This window comes from Solenopsis invicta, chromosome 5 (genome assembly GCF_016802725.1).
Source record: "Solenopsis invicta isolate M01_SB chromosome 5, UNIL_Sinv_3.0, whole genome shotgun sequence".
Taxonomy (NCBI): Eukaryota; Metazoa; Arthropoda; class Insecta; order Hymenoptera; family Formicidae; genus Solenopsis; species Solenopsis invicta.
Window position 1 is genome coordinate 10,373,601 of NC_052668.1, and position 16,555 is coordinate 10,390,155.

General features: G+C 34.1%; 3 protein-coding genes across 8 annotated transcripts in view; all 3 read right to left on the reverse strand.

Annotated features, from left to right (window-relative positions):
• Nucleotides 1–220: 220 nt before the first annotated feature.
• LOC105198601 (zinc finger MYM-type protein 1-like) lies at nucleotides 221–1,063 on the reverse strand. Its single transcript, XM_011165365.1, has one exon. The coding sequence runs from the start codon at nucleotides 1,061–1,063 to the stop codon at nucleotides 221–223; it is 843 nt and encodes a 280-aa protein (XP_011163667.1).
• LOC105198912 (zinc finger MYM-type protein 5-like) lies at nucleotides 1,060–1,791 on the reverse strand. Its single transcript, XM_011165769.2, has one exon. The coding sequence runs from the start codon at nucleotides 1,789–1,791 to the stop codon at nucleotides 1,060–1,062; it is 732 nt and encodes a 243-aa protein (XP_011164071.2).
• An 8,914-nt stretch (nucleotides 1,792–10,705) lies between these two features.
• The window catches only part of LOC105193253 (ATP-binding cassette sub-family G member 1), a 106,817-nt gene continuing 100,967 nt past the window's right edge, over nucleotides 10,706–16,555 (reverse strand). For all 6 annotated transcript variants that reach the window (XM_039449491.1, XM_039449492.1, XM_039449496.1 and 3 more), the window contains 4 exons: nucleotides 14,043–14,143; nucleotides 13,327–13,482; nucleotides 13,007–13,247; nucleotides 10,706–12,815 (listed from right to left, as the gene is read on the reverse strand). In XM_039449491.1, coding sequence (XP_039305425.1) covers nucleotides 12,646–12,815; nucleotides 13,007–13,247; nucleotides 13,327–13,482; nucleotides 14,043–14,143 — 668 coding nt within the window. In that variant the 3' untranslated portion in view covers nucleotides 10,706–12,645. The remainder of the gene's footprint in view (nucleotides 12,816–13,006; nucleotides 13,248–13,326; nucleotides 13,483–14,042; nucleotides 14,144–16,555) is intronic.

Consider the following 16,555-nt stretch of genomic DNA (forward strand, 5'->3'; position numbering starts at 1 on the left):
TTTGGAGATATTTCTGGGTTCTGTCTATTTCAGGCAGCATCGTGCTCCACAAGCGAAGATAGCACAAAAAAGGAAAAGTAGTTATACTGGCGTGTACAATATCTGCATCACCACGTGTGTCGACATTTTCTGACTCATAAGAATTTCCAAAGCATCTAATACATCTGTATAATGTGAACTAATGATCTGAACTGCATCATGTTTTGCACTCCAACGCATCTCAACCACTCTTTTTACAGTTACAGGCATTGTTCGTTTTAACACATCCCAGCGATGAGTAGATGCAGAAAAGAAAAATTCTCTTTGTTGTTCCGACAAAGGTAGTCGAATGTACACTCTGTCCGGCAGCATGAACGTCAGCTAAATTCAGATTATGATTAGTACAAGCAATAAATTTGGCTTTAGGATTTATATCTTTTATTCTCTGCTGCACTCCACGATGAAAGCCTGACATTGTGGCAGCATTGTCATAACTTTGACCGCGACAATTTTCAATTAGTAGCTTGTCTTCGTCTAATGATCTTAGAATCATTTTTGCAACTTTTTCAGCAGATTTTTCTTTTATGGGAAGAATTCCCAAAAAGCTCTCCACGATTTCTACTTTACCACTATCAATTTTCACATACCGGATAATTTCTGTCATCTGATCAATATGTGCAACGTCTGCTGTACTATCAAAAAGAACAGCATAATATTTTGCTTTACGTATCTCGCTCAAAATTTTTTCTTTCACACAATGTGCAAAAAGAGTAATAAACTCATTTTGAATATCGGGTGACAAATAGGAAATTGGCAAACGTTGTCTATCGTTATCCAGATCAAAACGTATTAGATGTTCTTTCATTACAGGATCATATTTTCCTATAAGTTTTATTAATTCTAGGAAATTACCACTGTTATTTATGCTGTCGCTTTCTTGATGACCACGGAAAGATAGATTCTGCTTGGCTAGAAACAAAATTGCATCCAAGATGCGTTCAAGAACTTTATTCCAAGTTTTAATTTTTTTCTTAATTTGATCTTGAAGTGATCTATCAATAGTTTGTTCTCTTTGAAGCCTCATTTCCATTTCTTTCCAAAAGATGCAACATGGATGGAAGAATTTTCATGTTGTTTTACCTTTGGATTAAGTTTCCACCATTGTCGAAAGCCATTTTTTGCGAAAGTGCTTTGTGTATGTTTCAAATCTTTAGAAGTAAATAACCGACAGCAAAAGCAATATAAAGATTTATTAACAGTAGAATATACCATCCATGTTCTAAGCACTTTTTCACCATTATCGAGTTGTCGATAGAACCATGCACTAGACATGGTCCTTATTTCACCTTTGGTCTCTGCACCTCTTCTCGTCATTACAGCGAAAGATCCTTCCTTATTTTGAATTGGATCTTTCATAACCAATTCTGTAATTAATGTAGCCTCTAAAGGTATTGACCAGGTACTTATGTCGTTTAAACTAGAGACTTTTAATTCATTTTTTTGTACAGCAACTTGGCAATCCAAATAATTTTCATGATGATTTTCTGATGTTTTATTTATCACGGGCATTTCAGTCTCTGTACTTTTGATTATTGTTTCAGTTAAATCTTCATTATGTTCGGGCTGTTCAATCTCAGTCATTGTTATACGAACATCATCTGTCTCTTCATTGTCAATTTCATTGGCATACGAAGAAATCGACTCTTGCTCTGGTCTCAAATACTTTAAAAAAGAGCCAACCTGTTTTTGTTCTTCTCTATCTCTGTCAGCCTTTCGTTTTCTGTACTCAGCGCCTGAAGGTTTCTTGCTCATTTTAACTGTAATTTATTTATTTATCTTGAAGAAGTTAGACAAAAGATAATTTCGAAAAAATTTTGCAAATTTTTATTAACTCAAACTATCTATTATATAAAGTAAAAATATTTTGTATTTATGTTAAAATCGATCTTTGTTAAAATTTTTGTGTTAAATTTTTAACATATTTAAATGTTAATTTAACATAATGTGAAAATGTTATTCAAATATTTTATATAAAATTAATATTCAACATTTGTTAGTGTTAAAATAATATTTATAAGTAAATGAACAAATAAACGCAAATTTTGGAATAAATGAATAAAATGTACGTGTTAACATATTATAAATGGTAATTTTACTAAAGAAGTATGGTTTTACGGTTTGCTCCAAATTGTTATATTTCTTATGTTACTCTTTTACATAATATTAGTATTTTTTTTTAACATATTTATCTTATGTTAAATTAACAAAAATTTGGGCTATTTGGAATATTTAAAATGTGTTAAAGAAAGATGTTATGAAAAAACCTATTTTTATTGTATTTTGGAAAGTAAAATGAACATTATTACTTAATGTTTTTGATGCGAGAAATTCGTTGGTGCTAGTTAAAATTACGTCACATGATGGAAATATAAAAATTATAATACGTTTAAATCGAGAAAACGCATAACGTTGCAGTCACTCACGAAATTAAACGCTACACTACGTGTATCGATGGTACAACCGGCATAAATGGTGTCTCTCCGCGCTGACGCTCGGCTGCCGTACACACGCGAGCTATCCGAGGTGCGCACGTACGTGTTTCGTGGCAGCGCAGCGGAGGTCGGGGTGCAGGCAGAAAGTAGTGGGGGGCGTTTCGATACCGCATGTTCCTCGCTCGATGCTGGATCGAGAGAGAAGACACAGAAATGCGGCGCTCGAGAAACTGACAGAAATGGTATCCCTTGCGCCTATACGGCTGGTATACGGGATACCGCAGTTCGTCGCGCGCTGTTGTAATTTTTAATTGCATAAAGAAATTCACTCGGATACGAATATTCGTTTGAAAAATAATATAAATAGAATTACGATTTTTAATAATACATTAAAATTATATCATCACGGCATTTACACAAAGAGAAAAATTTTCTTCATCTAAGCAAATTATGTTTGTTTAAAATCATAAATTTTTTCAAGAAGATTTTATATTGTTGCTTATACATGAAACAATGAATTGTTGAGTTGATATTTCATTTTTTTTTTGTACAGTAATAAATTAAAATTATGTCATCACGGCAATATATTTTAGCTTCAATTTGTGGGACTATTACTTTACGTAGAGACATAATTTTAATTAATTAATGAATGTAAATCTCTTTACTTACTTATTAAAATAATCTGTATTAGAAAATAATTTTAATTCGATTAATTTATAGATATGTTAACATTGTCGGGCAAGCCAGTTTATTTGTAATTGAGGTAAAACAATACTCGGAGAAGTGACAGACTTCTTCATATTTTGACGTTACAAATTACTGTACAAAATTTAAGAAAAATTAGACATTCATTTGGCTCCTCTCTCAGAGTATTGTTTTACGCCAATTACAAAGTAAACTAGCTTGCCCGATAATGTTAATATATCTATAAATTAATCAAATGGTTAACTTAATAATTCATTGTTTCATATATAAGCAACAATATAAAATCTTGGAAGAATTTATGATCTTAAACAGACATAATTTGCTTAGATGAAGAAAATTTTTCTCTTCGTGTGCTGTATTGCCGTGATGACATAATTTTAATTTATTATTAAAAATCGTAATTCTATTTACATTATTTTTCAAACAAATATTCGTATCCGAATAAATTTCTTTATACAATTAAAAATTACAACAGCGCGCGACGAACCGCGGTATCCCGTATACCGGCCGTATAGGCGCAAGGGATACCATTTCTGTCAGTTTCTCGAGCGCCGCGATTCCGTGTCTTCTCTCTCGATTCAGCGTCTAGCGAGAAAGATGCGGTATCGAAACGCCCCCCACTACTTTCTGCCGTCACCTCGACCTCTGCCGTGCTGCCACGAAACACGTACGTGCGCGCCTCGCGTAGCTCGCGTGTGTGCAGCAGCCGAGCGTCAGCGCGGAGAGACACCATTTATGCCGGTGTGTGTACGAGGTGTGTTCAAAAAGTATCGCGAATTTTGTGTTTTTTCAAAAATTATTTATTTATTCATGAATATCTATTTTGTTCCCTTCAAAGTAATCCCCATGAGATATTATACACTTGTGCCAACGGTTTTTCCAATCTTCGAAGCACTTCAAAAAATCATTTTTTTTTATCTTGTTCAGCTCCTCCTTCGATGCCGTCTTTATCTCGTCAAGCATAGCGTAACGTCGTCCTTTCATGGGCCTCTTCAGTTTAGGGAACAAGAAAAAGTCACAGGGGGCCAGATCTGGGGAATACGGTGGCTGCGGCATCATTAGTGTGTTGTTTTTGGCCAAAAAGTCGCGCACAAGCAACGATGTGTGAGCAGGGGCGTTTGGTACGAATTTCGCGGCGACCCGTCTCATGCCCAAATCATTGATAAAAATCGAATGGCACGAGCCAATCGATATGTTTAGGTCCTCAGCAACTTCTCTAACGGTGATTCGACGATTGGCCAATACCATTTTCTCCACTTCATTAATTTTTTCGTCTGTTGTTGAAGTGCTCGGGCGTCCGGCACGCTCTTCGTCGTTCACATCTTCTCGGCCTTCTGAGAACATTTTGTACCACCGATAAACGTTGCTTCGGTCCAAGGTAGCTTCTCCGTATGCCACAGTCAACATTCGGAATGCATCCGCGCACTTAATTTCGTTTTTCACACAAAATTTGATACAGGTTCTTTGATCCATTTTTTTGAATAGGTAAAAATCGAAGACGATCCAAAACACGTGCAAGCAAAGCAGCTGTCAACAATTAAGTGAACATTCAAAATGGCCGAGCTTGTCGGCATAAGTGAGAGACATGAGTACCAACATAACGCCACAAAAAGATCGAAATTCGAATATACGTAACCCGCGAAAATTCAAAATTCGCGATACTTTTTGAACACACCTCGTACATAGTGCGATTCACTCAGTGTATATTCTCATCATAGGATGTAATTGACGAGCACCATTAAATTTCTCATCTCAAAAACTATAAAAAATAATGTTCGTTTTACTTGCCCTGAGCACAGCAAAAACAGGTCTCTTCATCTTTCTTTTTTACTATAATATAACTAAACAATAATACTTTCACGAAGATGCTTTTACACATAAAGTTTTGCATTTATTATTGAAGCATTGATGCAACTTAATGTTATATATAAGGATATTTATTTTATTTACCTATACATTATATTGTTTAAGAAATATTCTTATTTTTATTGTACATTTTACTGTTTTAAAAATAACGAGCGTTTTCAATACTTACTGATTAAACTTTTTAGAAACGGTAGAACGTTAGCTAATTTAAACACACGCTAGTGCAGAAATCTGATCCGCAAATGTGCACTATACAGCAGACAAAATTGTTGAGTTTACTTCAGTCAAGTAAGATCTGCCTTGTCCGGGCCAACGATTTCACTTCTGAATCGTTGCACATCGAACGGGTTAGAACGTGCTCCTCGCTTATCTCTACGCGATTCGATTGTCTTAAGCGCGGAGAAAAGAAAAAAGCTGAAAACAGATTGCACGGGCCGGACGTTGGGCATTTCTGATTTATGCCCTTTTGCCTTCTGTTACAAATAAATCTTTGATTCTAAATTTTTACTTGTAACAAGGAAGAGTACTGTTGATTTTTGGCGCCTTTGTTAAGTTGACGCCCGGGGCGGAACCCCTTCCTCCCTTACTACGCTACTGTATACCGGCCTAGTTTACACCGAGCACTTGATATGCGTACTAACTCGTAACTTTCTATTAAATTATTTTACTTTTGACGATGCGTGTATACATGATTCATATATTTAATTATCTTGATTCATATTGTACCAACTTAATATACTACTTATTTTAATTTATTGCCGAAATTAAGATAATTTAATAGGAAATTACTAGTTAGTGCGCGTATCAAGTGCTCGGTGTAAACTAGGCCACTGACAAGGCGAACTCTGGCTTGCGACTGATCTCGTACAAAAGTGGTGGCACAGTCAGAGTCTAAATATTATGAGAAAGAGCTAACTTTCATCCTAATTTGCTCGTTTTGCTTGACTTTTTTTCCAAATATAATTGTTTGTTCACACACGAGCCTAATTCTATTTATTGAAATTAATTTAAGTTAATTAAAATAAAACTTAATTTTGAAAATTATTATTTATATAAAATTAGAACATCGTATTTATTAAAAATTGCATTATTCTAAATAAAAAAACAATTATAGTATAAATTATTAAATAAATTTTTTGTTTTATTTCTAATTTAGGTTTATATGAAATAAAAAAGAAATATTGTTTTTTATATAGACATGTATTTTTTTTACATTTTATGATTAAATTATTATAAATATGATTTTACATATGTAATGTAAAATATAACCTTATACAAAGTGTCAGGAAAAGTTTGCTCGTGGTTTCGTGGGTTGATAGAGCAAATCAAACTAAGCAAAAAAGTTCTGTACCATTTTTTAAAATTCGCAATAGTTACCGAAATAAAAATGAGTAAAGTCGGCGAATGAGCGCATACTTTCCCTGCCCACCGCGCGCGAAGTAGTGGTGGGAAACTATCGATAGTACTGTCGATAGTACTATCGATTAATCGATAGTGATTGCCGTTATCGAATTATCGATAGTCGGTAAGACAACTATCGAACTATTGCAGCGCCCATGCCCAGAGACCCAGACCCGGCAAAGAACAGTTGGAAACTGAGAGCTAGAGTGTGTCGTGTCATTTTACGTATTTATTCATTATTTTAATGAGTAAATGTGAGGTATATTATATAGGATTATAGGTAAGTGATGTTTTCTAATATTTCCTGTTTAAAAAACTTAACCTAACCTAGCTATTGCACTATTTGCATTTGCACTGTTGTGTTCATGTGTTCATTGTTGTTGTTGGTGATGATGGCAGGTTATGGGTTTGATGTTTGATAAATTGAGAGCATGATAACTAAATATAACATCAATACTATTACTTCTATTTTTTACAGTTTTATTGTATCCGTTTTGTCAAATTCTATTATAAAATCAAGCATGAGCATAAGGTTGAAGGGCAAAGGTTCCTCTTTCGTTTGGAATTATTTTGAAAAAAAATCAAATTTGCAAGTTGCACTTTATGCAGGAAAGAATACTCAACGAGCGGCAACATCTCAAACATGATTGATTATCTCAAACGCATGCACCTGTTACATCCGGAGGATTTCACGATTTCCCTTTTCGCATCCATTATATAAATTATGCTAAACAAGCTAAGGGATTGTCTGTAAAATTTACAACACTTATATCCGGAACTCCACGATTTCTCTTTTATAAATAACACTATCACCCGGCTATTATAAGAAAAAATCAAACATTGTTCTCGGAATATATATATATAATGGCCACATATTACATCCAGCAATAAATAGACGCAAAAAAAAGGAAAAATCGTGCGACTGCAAAATTATAAGCAACGATGCTTATTTAATAATTCATATGGACGAACAAAGCCTGGACTCGAAAGAGGAAAAATCTAAACGCTATTAAAGTCTGGCAACAATCAGAGATAAGATTGAGTCGCGACGCCGGACGGAAACTATAAAACTATAAAATCAAAATTTACAACCCGGCTTTGTTTGTTCGAACCTATGTTTCATCACGAACGGAAAGATGATTCATATGGAAAGCGAGTCCCAAATAAACGGACGCGGCGATATAAAAAATCAGGACCGAACGTTCCAAGAAGAGGAACCGAAGATAACGAATCCCTTAAGCGATTGGGTGACGCAACTGCTCGCCCCTCGTAGAGTTAAGAAAAATCGGGAGAAGATGGAAAATTAGCCAACGAGAGATCATACGAGAATATGATTGGTAGTGAGCGTTGGTGAACTACCCAACGAATAAGCTCAAAATTTCAACAACAAGGAATCTCCAAGGAAAGGGAAAAAGCTCAAAAAGCTTCACCCAATCAAACCCTCATCTCACTCACCAAACTAATCTCACGCCCTTTTCCTAAGCCCTATAAAATACGCAGCTTCGAACGCCTCGAGATTCATTCATTTTCATTCAAAAAATTCAAAGTTCAACTCCGCACTCACATCCGCGCATTCAACTCCGCACTCACATCCACGCGTTGCAAGTGTCGAAGCTGTGCGCGTTAAAATCATTTTAAAACTTAGAATCTGTGCCTCAATTAAACAACCACCGAGCTTCCGAGGTCAGCCCAGAACCGACTTCAACCACAAAGCCTTCGAAGACAGAGGGACCTGACATATTTATCAATCAGAGAGTAAGTTAGTTTTTATTCAGTCACTTACCGGATTCTCCTAATTCACTGATTAATTATCGGTTAGTGGGCAAAATTCACATCCCACAAAAATCGCGACCCCATCGCCATCGTCCGAATCGTCTCCGGGAATACTTCGGGAGGCAAGTCGTTATCCTCGAGTGCCTCTGGGCAATCCTAAGGATAAGGGAACGGGAGAATTTGCGCCAGGAACCGGCTCCTGGATGGGCGCCATCTTTGGAGATACCTCCGCTTATCCCAGAGGAACGCGACCCACCTTCCCCTTCCTCATCTTCTCCGTCCCCTGCTCCCTCTATCTCCTCTCTACTTACATATAGGATCGCTCCAGATACCCCTCCGTACTCGCCTATCCTCGAAGATCCCGTTGATCTCCCTTCCCCCTCGTACTCGCCTGTCCCCGAAGACCCCGTTGATTTTCCCTCCCCCTCGTATTCGCCTGTCCCAGAAGATCTCTCTAATCCTTCTTCCCCCTTGAGTCCTGCGCCTAGCGTGGAATTCATAGAGGAAATTCCCCCTCCTCCCTCACCAGTGAATTCCACGTCCAGCGTGGAATTCTTAGAAGAAGTAATTCTCCTTTCCGACCACGATCCTGAAGATCCACCTCCCACCGAATCCACCGTTATTTTATAATTATTACCACTCCTAAATAGTAAATTAACGAAACTTACAAATGCGTCAATTCTATCTTCTACACAAATGTAATAGAATTAAGTTTTTATTTTTTTTTATTTTTTATTTAATACTATAAATCCTAGCGATAATGCATAATACTAATTTCTTCAATAACCTTTAATTAATTTCTTGTTTTGTTCACTTTTACAATTATGTATCGATATTAAACAATGTATATAACTTTTAAACTTCTGAATAATCATTACCTAATTGTTTTGTATTTTAATTAAACTAACCGATTACGTACTGCTGTCTTAATTAATAATGATTACTTTGTTATATTGTTTTCTTTTTTCTATTAAATAACCGATAATGTATTCATTTGCTAATTCTTTTTGAATCTTTATGTATGTAAAATTCAAGTATCAGAATATATGTTAAATTTTAGTTAAAAAGAAGCTCCAATGTAAAATTTTATTTCATCAAACCCATCTCGTACTCACACACTAACCTCCCGACTCGAAAAGATTACACTCGGTCCGATCCCGAGTTATAGAGATTGAATTCTCTGACTCAAATTAGGACCAACGATCGCACGATTTTGAAAAGGCGTTAAAGCGTGTCATTACACGTTGACGCATAATTTCGGAATCTTCAAAAGTGCGTTCGGCTCGTGTCGCACGTCCCACTAGTGCGGTCACGAGAATAAAAGAGTTTTTGTTGCATCCTTCCCTGCCTTCCTTTCTTTAAGGCTGGATGTAACACACCATAAAGAAGTTTCTGAATTAAATGAGGAGGAGATAGAGGATGAGGATAACGACAATTTACCTTCAACTTCATCTCCGAAAAAGAAATTCCGCCAAACTGTTCTACGATTGAGACAGCCCTCAGATTTTTACAAAAATAATAATCATAAAAAAATGGTATTGGATAAAAAAATTGCTTTAATGATTGCAATTGATCTGCAGCCCTATTTGTTTGTAGAAAATAGTGGTTTTTTAATACATGAATTAGATGCACGATATAAGATACCATGTAAGAAAACTTTTACTGAGAAAATTATTCTTGGGATTTTTGGAGAAGCGTCCACTAAATTGAAAAATATTCTGATCAATATTGATTGGTTATCTTTGACAACTGATTTATGGACCTCAATAAATTCAGAGTCGTACATTACCCTAACTTGCCACTTTTTATACGAGAATGAATTGAAATCTTGCGTTCTTGATATATTTGTAATGATGGGTCAACATACTGCTAAGGATATTGCTTGTCACATTCAGGTAAAAATCATATTTTATATTACATTGACAAAAATTATTTTAATTCAAATTGTTGCGTTTTAGACTATTCTAGATCACTGGACGATAACTAAAAATAAAATAGTGTGCATTATTACTGATAATGGAAGTGATGTGAAAGCAGCTTGTACTATCTTACAAATAAGAAATCTCCCGTGCTATGCACATACTCTAAACTTAGTAAGTGAAGATGCAATAAAAGAGAATAAAGATTTTAATGTAATTGTTAAAAAATGTAGTGATATTGTTACATTTTTTAAAAGAATTTAAGTAACAAGGCCATGAAAGTTTTAAATAATGAGCATGTTATGCTCGGTCGGAAACTGCCACTAAAAGTTTTAAAAGACGTAGAAACAAGGTGGAATAGCACTTATATTATGTTAGATAGATTTATTAAAATTGGAGATGTGTTGACCATAGCACTTAGCAAATCTGCTAAAACTCCATCCATTTTAATGCCAGAAGAAAAAGACGTGATAATTGAGGCTCTTTTAGTCTTGAAACCATTTAAAGATATAACGGAAAAAATGTCAGGTATGTTGATATTTATCATTTTTTTCATTATTTATCATTATATTTAAAGAAAATTAGGTAATTTATTTATTTCATATTGTTACAAGAGATAAATATGTTACGGCATCATTAATAATACTAATGACAGTGGAAATACAAATGGAATTAACTCAACTTAGATTCACTCTGAAATCTTCTATAGCTCAAGGGCTAGAAAAATCATTACAAAGTGTTTTGAGTAATAGATTGTTCAAATACGAGGCAAAACAGGAACCTCAAATTAGCACTTTTTGTGGCCCAAGACTGAAGAAACTCGCATTTTTTTCTACTACTAACGCCAAAACTGCTCAAGATTTAACAGAAGACGAGGTGAAAAGGATAATTCATAAAAATAAAAATGAAATCAGAATTACAGATTCCAGAGTTTCAGAAAAAGAAAGTAATAAATAATTTATTAGAATTTAATATAAGTTCATTTTTGTTATTAACCGTGTTAAATTTTCTTATTAGAACCTAAAGGAATTTTCAAATATTTACAAGAGAAAGACAAAAATGTAACGAATAATAATACAGCAGCTGCTATAACAATAGTAAATGATTACATCAAAGATAGACTGAAACCTGAAAACGAAGATCCTATTAAATTTTGGTTGTCATGTAAAGACAATTTGCAACCTCTAGCAAAAGTAGTTTGCAAATATTTGATTATTTCGGCCACCTCCGTTCCAGCTGAAAGAATATTTTCGAAAGCAGGAGAAATTTTTTTCCAAAAAAAGATCAAGACTAAAATAAAAAAATGTGAATACATTAATTTTTTTAAAACAAAATCAATGGCTTATAAATTAATAGTAAGTAAATCTGTAAAACTATTTATTTACAAACGATTAAATAAATTTCTTTTGAAAAACATCACATATGCCTTTCATTGATTATTAAATTTTTAAAGTAAAAGTTGAGCAGAAAAACCATTGATAGTATCGATAACCATCGATAGTATCGATACTATCGATAGTTTTTTGTTAATACCATTGATAAATCGATAGTTGAAAAAGTTGATAGTTTCCCACCACTAGCGCGAAGACCGCCTAGTGGTCGCCTAGCCAGGAGCAGGCATCGCGGCAAGGGAACAAGAAAACAATCAACTCAAAGCGGAACCTGCGCAAAACACAGGAATATAAGACATTAGGAATAAGAATTAAAATTTTAGTACCAGTTTTTTCAATAAATATTAAAGGTAACACACAATAGATAAAAATAAAACGTAAGATATAAATGTGCCGTACAAGATACAACGTAACTTATTATTTATTTATAGTATTTATTAAGAAAACTGATCCTAAAATTTTAATTCCTATTCCTAATATCTAATATTCTTCTATTGTACGCAGGTCCTTACGCTGCTGGGCAGTAGACATTGCTCTTTCTTCTTCCTCACCGCGCCGCCCGCTGCGGCTAGCTTGGTGACCGACGGGCGGTCCCCGCGTGCAGTGGTTAAGAAAAGTACGCGCTCACTTACCGACTACTAATTTTTATCTCGATAACTATTGCCAATTTTGAAAAATGGTACAGGACTTTTCTGCTCAGTTTGACTTACTCTATCAATCCACAAGATCACGGGCAAACTTTTTCTGATACCCTGTACATGATCGATAAAATGTAGTCTTATTAAAAGAATTTATCATTATTAAAGTAATTATTAAATTTTAATAAGAGCATTATTTCAAAATGATTAGTTAACTTTCTTCGTAAGTCGTCAATTAGTATTCGTATCAATGTAGACCACCTGCACTAAATATTCGTGGTACATGTGCTGAGAATGATACCGATCTATTATACTGTAATTTATAGAGATACAAAGAATTAATGTAGAAAAATGTTAATGAGTTAACGTTTAAAAATAATTAGTGAAAGTTAAAAATTAACGCATTTAAAATTAACTAAATCAAGTTAAAAGTTATTAATTTTTTAACTAGTTACTACCCAAGCCTGCACATAGCTAACGATTACATATTTAAATGACTTTTGATTCTCTTTCTGATTGTATGGATCTTCTGAAAAACTTTGTTTGGTTGTACTCTTTGTTTTAACAGATAATATGAGAGTCCTTTAAAAATAAATAAAATTACAAAAAGAGCGAATATATCCAACCAAAAATTTGGAGGTGTCTCTGCCCCTGAAATACAGACAAAATTATTTAAACATTTCGAACACTTACAAATTAATATCAAAATAATCGAAACTTTTACGAAAAATCGTTAATATGGAATAAATGTGAAATGTGTGTAACAGCTGCTACATATTGTGTAACTATGTAATGTTTACCGATTATGCGACCTTTGAGAAATAAGGTCAATAGAATCTTACCTATTGTTCGCATGATTTCTTTAGGCGAACTGAAATGGCAGTATATTTTCTCTTTTGAACAAGGTAATCTCGGTCTACCGTAACCGTACATGGCTGTTATGAGAGCCTCCAGTGCGTACCGAATGTAACTCATATACATGGGAATTGTCCGGTACAGCGGTAGAGGGCTTGGGTCGCCGAAATTTTGCATCGCGGTTAGCATTATGGGACAAGTTAATGCTGATCCGACAAATACACTATTCTAAAAATGAACAATACAGAAAATTATTTATCAATCTTAGGAAAGATTTTCTTTTTTTGCGATGTAGTCCTGAACATACCAAAGCATTAAATACGCTGGCAACATTGTGCCCTATACTCTCAGCGATTAAGGCACATATGAAACAAGTGCCAAAGAACTTGGTGCTCCTATTCAACTCCAGGGGTTGATCCGTGATTAAATAGGCTATTGAAAGATATAAAATTGCGAAAAATATCTGAAAAAAGATTAAGAATAATTTATAGTGTTTGGCTAGAAATGAATATTGGAATCAAATTGAAGACTTAATATAAAATGTTGAGACATAATCTTTATGCTAAGAATCCTCTTTCATAAAACCCTTTCCTTTAAAAATTGTAACTATAACGAAATCAAAGAGAACTCAAAATCTAGGATAACTTTTCTCTCAGAAACAAATAGCGAATTCGATTAGACTGCACTACTACGCACTGATGCACATTAAAATCATATAAACCGATCTAATCTAAATGAAAAATAAAATGCAAATTTTTCAAATGATAAATTATATATATTATCAAACAGCACAGTAAAATATATTGAGGATTTTGCGGTTTAACTTTTTTATATATTTATATTAAACACACATCTTTATGTCGATTTGTGTACGACGGCTTTAATATGTATACTAATAAGTCCAATTGAATTCGCTATAAAGCTCCATTTGGACTATAGCGCTATCAAAGAAAAAGAATCCTTTTGATATATTGCTTATGCTAAAAATATATAAAATACGAGTACAATTTACAGAAAACCTACTTGTAAAGGTATATTAACAACTGTAAAGGCCCAAAAATACGCACTAAGATCGTACCATCTATTAAAATGCTCACGTTTCATTAGCTGAATTTCCAAAGGAACTGCAATAAGAAAATAACGAAATGATTTTGAGCTGATATTTTTAAAAATAATGGCATTTCGATCATCTCATTTTTGTGTCTCTACAAATAAAATTAGTAAAGTTTGGTGAATGAGAGCGTACTTTCCCTGCCCATCGCACGCGGGGACCGTCCGTCGGTCATTAACAAGGGAAGGATCAGGTAACTCACGCTGGGATTTTGACCCCAATGTTTTTACTTATTCTGGAGACAAAAAAAAGTTTACGTCTCCCGGCATTTGATCGAATAGGCCCTGGTTTCGGAGAAATAAATTTGTGAAAATTGTTCATATCCGAAGCGCACCATGGCATGCCATCTATGAGCCTTCCCGGTAATTATTTTTTTAAACAGTACAGTTGGCATCATGAGTTAGGTGCTTGCTTCATAATCGTGAGAAATTAATGTTTAGTGTGACATTAAAGTGTTATTAAATTAAATTTTTTATTTCAAAAATTTGCATACTATACCAATATCATCAAAATAAACATAAATAAAAACACTTATTAAAAAAAAAAAATTGCTCACCTCCGGGAACGAACCCGGATCTCACGATTATAAAGCAGAAACCTAACTCACGAAGCCAACTGCATTGTTTGGAAAAACATTTACCGGAAAGACTCATGGCGCGCCGTGGTTCGCTTCGGATATAGCCAATTTTTACAAATTTATTTCTCCAAAACTAAGGCCTATTCGATCAAACGCCGAAAAATGTAAACTTTTTTTTTGTTTCCAGAATAAGTAAAAAAATTGGAGTCGAAATCCCAGGGAGAAACATCTGGTCTTACCCTTGTAATATAGAGGCAGTTGAGGCTGGCAGCGCGGTATAGTGAGAGAAGCAGCATTGTCTACCGGCCAGCAGCAGGATCGCCTACAATAAAAGTCATTAAGGTCGTAAGACAGATCGTAGAGTCGTTCAGTGGTCGCTTTGAGAGCTTATGTTCGGTTTTAAGGCAGTCGTAGTTGTAGTCGTACGAATCGGTCCAATTCACGGACTTAGGAATAGAGGGACGGTGCATAACCTATAGGAAAGAGGCACGTTTGCGGCGGGGGGGAAGAGGGAGCGCCATATTGGTTTCAAAAATTGCACACATTAAAACATGTACAGTGTATGTGTAAAATACAGAATAATAAAGTTTAAAATTTTGTTAATCTTTTACATTAAATTTTTCTTTAATTATTTAATAACATATAATACATTTAGCAATGTAATTAGCTAGTATAATAAACATATTAAATAATATTTTACATATAAAAACGAACTAAAAAATAAACTGATAAAATAAAAAATAATAATTTAAAATAATTTTTTTCTTTTTTGCTTTAAATAAATAAAGTATCAACAAACACATACATCAATAGTATCAACAAAGAAAATATGTTTTTATATTAATAAAAATAAAATATTACGTATTAATAAGATTAATTTTTTATCTGTGGAAACTAATTTTTTAATTTTGTTCCAATATTTTCTAAAATTTATTTTTATATTTGTCTAAAAAATTTTTTGTGAAACATCCTGGTACTATGCATTTTACCATTTTTATTTTTAAAGAGTTAATTAACGTTGAAGAATAAGACGAATGAGTTTGAGTATCTAACTCAACTTTATAGCTATCACACTAACACAGCGCAAACGGGATGTCACTGACACATATCTATATATAAGTTTTTTGAAACCAATATGACGGAGAACGGCTCCTCCTGCATGTCTGAAAGAACACCCCCTCTTGCCTAAAGTAAGACTTTAGGCTCCGTCCCTCTATTCCTAAGTTCGTAGTTTAATTTCTATTTCTACGACTACGATTATTACGACAAGCAAATCAGACAAAATGACGATCCGCAAGTACGGTAAAGTCACACGTATTGACATACGTATGTACATACGTATAATAAACAAATTACAGCTTGACGATTCATATTTAAAAAAGGATTAAGCATAGAAAACAGACTATTCTTGAGCTCCGTCCTTTTCATTTTTGCGACTGTTTGCGACTTTACGAATTTATGTAGACAGTATTTATATTGCGAGTCTCCGTCTATGCGACTTAAAACTGCGACCGCGTCTACGACCTTAACGACTTCTATTGTAGATAAGTCTTAATAAAATTCCCGCTGATTGTGATCTATTCGTTTCCTCGTTTTTTTATCAGAACAAATTTTTTTAATTTAATATAAATTTCTAAATATGAAAATGTATCTTTAAATGTGTGTATGTGTGTATGTATCTTTAAATGTAATTATGTACACACATTTAAAGATACATTTTCATATTTAGAAATTTATATTATATTAAAAAAATTTGTTCTGCTAAGAAAACGAGGAAACGAGCAGCTCAGAGCGGGAATCTTAGGCCGCTGGCCGATAGATAATGCTGCTTCTCCTTCCTTACTGCAC